At 52.3% G+C, this 4,028-nt stretch overlaps 1 protein-coding gene across 1 annotated transcript; it reads right to left on the bottom strand.

Annotated features, from left to right (window-relative positions):
• Positions 1–3,793: 3,793 nt before the first annotated feature.
• Positions 3,794–4,023, bottom strand: PHALS_12935 (uncharacterized protein; the record flags this gene model as incomplete). Its single annotated transcript, XM_024728588.1, has 2 exons — positions 3,794–3,965; positions 3,998–4,023. 2 exons carry the CDS (start codon positions 4,021–4,023, stop codon positions 3,794–3,796), a joined length of 198 nt encoding a protein of 65 aa, XP_024579050.1.
• Between the last annotated feature and the right edge of the window lie 5 nt (positions 4,024–4,028).

Here is a 4,028-nt window from a genome sequence, read left to right as displayed (position 1 = left end):
CCAACGACTTCGCCTTCCTCCGCCAACGTTTCCTCGCCTGCGCTACGTGACAGTCAACAACGAGGAGAATACTCTTTTCCCCGGAAGGGGAGAAGAGGAGGGCGAGGTGCGCCTGCGGCACGTTGTGATCCCTGGACGAACCTTGCGGACACCGTGTTCATTTCCCGACCTCTCGGCTTCAAGGGAAAATGGTATCATTACCAATCGCCTCGACGAGGCACAGGATCAGCAGCTGTAGGCTGCCCACAGGGCGACTATGCGTGCGCTTCCACGGCCGGTCCTAGACCCTCGTGTGGAATACGGCGTCCGCTCGGCGGGATCCCGCTACTGAAGCAAAAGACGCGATCAACCGACCGTTGGGTGTCAACGTGATCGGACCCCCAGCCACTACACAATCTGAGCTTGACGAACGAAAATCTCTGATCTCGCTTCTTGGTTTCTTAAGAAATTCTGGTGGATTCGTACCGCACTCGACTTTATGCTCAAAGAGGAGGTGTTCCTGTATCCGCGATGCGGACAAATCCTGTGGTGCTCGCCCCCGGCGAATCCACTACAGAAAGTAAGAGCTCTTCGAGCGATGGGTGCAACGGCACCAGAACCTTTCCTCGCTGTCCAACTTACAGCGGAGCCACAAGAAGGTGGACGTGCGCTTGGAGCGCCATTTTCGGTTCAAGCTTGCCAAACTCAAGGCGCAACGCCGACTTCTTTCGTATTGTAACCCTGCGACGTATAGATTAATCCATCACACTCCCGCAAGCTCTGTGGTCTCCCACACGGGTGAGTCTGCGACTATAGCGGCTCACGGTCATACCTTGAGCTCAGCTTATGGCCCTTCGGCTTCCCTGGCTATTGCCGAGAAGCGCGGGGCGTACGACGACGGGGAACGTCATGGTACACGACGTATGGGCAGTCTTGCCGAAGTGGCACATCAAGTTCCCATGAGTTCTCGGAGTCTGGGTATCCAGCGCAGACGCTGCGAAGGGCGTCTTCAACGACGCAATTTACGCGCTTAGTTTGACCATCGGTCTGTGGATGGTCCGCTGTTGATATAGCCAACTTAGTGCCCAGCACCTTGAAGATCGTCGACCAAAACTTCCCAGTGAAGTGTGGGTCTCTGTCAGAGACAATAGACTGTGAGAGGCCATGTTGTCGAAATACGCGATCCACAAACAGCGTCGCGGTACCCACACCGTCGATGATGTCCGGCACTGCCGCAAGATGAGCCATCTTGCTCAAACGGTCGACGCAGACCACGACACCTGTATTGCCCGCCGAGTCCTTCGGCAGGCCAAATACAAAGTCCATACTCATGGACTGCCAACACCCGGGGGGTACCGGTAAACTGGCTAGCAGCGTCGCCGCGTTCGTTGAGGGTGTCACCATTTGACACGTCTCACACGTGCGCACATATGTTCTCGTCTATTGTACAGCTTAGGCCACCAGTAGTGGCAACCCACAGAGCTGTGGGTCTTCTCACGACCGAGATGATCACTGAGTGGGGTGTCGTGGGCCTCTTGAATAATATGATACTATAATCCTCATCGTGAGGAACCACAGTTCGTGGCGTAACCGTCGAGTCGGCGCTATAATACAGCAATTCGTGATTCAGGAATATCAGTGCAACCGTGCGCGCAGTCGCGACGACAACTTCTTGTCCGAGTTGCCGAACAGCTCCGGAGAGCCGATAGCAACGCTACACACATACCATCCCCCGCATATGCGGCGTGGATCGGATTCGTCACTCCGTCGTGACATGAGCAAGATCATAATCTGGTCTGCGTGACAACGCATCAGCCAAAGCATTCTGCTTTCCTGTCTTATACTTTACCTTGTAGTTATTTTTCGGCGAAAAAGAAGAGCCACCTGGCCATCCTCTGCAAGAGATGAGGCGACTGAGTCGTAGTGCGTTGTGACGCAAGATCTATGTAGATTACAAACGGCTTGAAGCCGAGCAGGTGCACTTAAACTGACAATTGCACACTTCATCGCAAGTATTTTCTTGTCGTAGACTGGGTACTTCTTCTCCGCAGCCTCGAGATGGCGACATCCGGATGCGATCACCCGATCTCGCCCCTTGGCGTCTGCTCGCAGCAGTGCACAGCCGATGGCAAAGTCCGAAGCGTCATAGACGACACTAAAACGATCGAGGTCCGGCAACGCCAATATTGGTGCATGAAGTAGGCTATTTTTGACCCCCTCAACAGCCTCCTGATGCTCGGTGTCCCAACACCATTCCGCATCCTTCTTAAGATGATTCGACAATGTCCGCGCCATTTCCGCATAGTTCTCGCTGTACTGGTGTCAGTAATTGGCGAGGCAAAACCACTTGCGCAATCCTTTTGAATCTTTGGAACCGGACAGTCCACAATGACCTTGACTTTAGCGAAATCTGCCCGAAGGCCACGCTTTCCGATGAACCACCCTAAAAAGGGGCTTTTTCCGACGCCGCAGATGCACTTGTCTGCATAAGCATACACCTTATTCGCGCCCATGCATTCGAGCATCGCTCTCATATGGAAGATGTGGTTCTCTTCATCCAACCTCTCATTTCCGCACGACTATGGACGGATACGTCGTTGAAGTGTGTATGTGCATACGCCCAGTGGGGCCTAATCAACTGCGTCACAAGAAGATTAAATATTGCTGGTGCATTGACTGTCCTTGCGAGCCACTCTCACAGCATGCCACTCGAAGTACTAATCGCTGACAGCGGAACATCACTCGCTCTCATGAGCAATAGGTAATACCATCGACCAAGTAAAGTGCACTGTACTTTGAACATCCAAGGATGTTATTCTGGAGAATACCCCCTCCTAGGAGTTGGTGTCTGCGCCGGAATGGTGGCAGCGTTGAGCTTAATGTAAGCGTGAAAGATACGCCACTTGTCGTTCGACTCCCGGACACAGAACGTGGGTGTCGAATGGGGAGGTATGCTCACACGCACCATTCCTGCGGCGTGCTTTGCTCAAAAGAAGGCGTCAAAGACGTCACACTGCTCATTGGTCAGGGACCATTGGCGTGTTACGCAGTATTTGGTTCCCGGAACCATGTCAATCTCATGACGCACACCTCGGTCCGGACGTAGGACCGGCGGCGGGTCTTTAGAGACGACGTCTCGAAACTTCTTTACCCACGGACTTGGGGAATTCTTCAGGGTCAAAAATCCTCTTAGTGAGTTCAGAGCCCTCTTGGTTTCTTCCAGGACGGTTATCCTAAGCGACGCCTTCAAGGAGCCACCAAACTCTTTGAGGGATATCTCGTCTAGCTCAAAAAGAGCATTTACCTCAGAAACAGCTTCAAGGGTGACGTCGCCGTCTTCCTCCCCCGTCATACGGACGACGTTAAGTGCGTGTTTCCACTGTGCCCCTGTTAGTAATGCTGCTAATTTCAATGCTTGCACTAACTCATAAGTAATGGCAACTGGCTCAAGAGGTTTGGCATCATTATACTAGACGCAAAGTTGTGAGCTCAATTGTCACTAAGAATGGTTAGTGCGTGCTCAACCTCTATAGACATCATATGTCTTCGTATTAAAGTGTGTACTTGATTTTAGGTTCGCGCAAAGACTGATTTAGAGTGCTCCACATACCTTAAGATGGATTATTAGCTTTGAACTTAAATTTAGTATATTGTGTGGCCCACAAGGAAGTTGCGCGCGGGCCCGCACAATTGCGTGCTAGCGCGTCCAACATTAATACACTCATTTCTGCATTTGCACACACAAGCGCACATCGCTTCTACCTCTGCCCTTCATATATCATTAAGATTATGGGCCCAAACTGTGAAAACCTCGCTAAGCCTGCCCGTTTTGACGGGACCAACTACCATCTATGGGCATGCCTGTTGCAGATGGACTTCTTGTCACGAGGACTTTGGGGACGCCAAGCAGCAGCAAGCGCATGCGGCAATTGTGCTCAACCTGGCCGACAACCAGCTTCAGCGCGTAATCAGCTCCAGCAGCGCAGCTAAAGTGTGAATCGTGCTACGACGCGATCACGAAGGCCAAGATGTGGCGAATCGCATGTGGC

The sequence above is a fragment of the Plasmopara halstedii genome (genome assembly GCF_900000015.1).
Source record: "Plasmopara halstedii genome assembly, contig: Scaffold_650, whole genome shotgun sequence".
In the NCBI taxonomy this organism is placed as follows: domain Eukaryota; phylum Oomycota; class Peronosporomycetes; order Peronosporales; family Peronosporaceae; genus Plasmopara; species Plasmopara halstedii.
The sequence above is the reverse complement of the archived record's forward strand: the minus strand, read 5'-3'. Positions and strand labels throughout refer to the sequence as shown.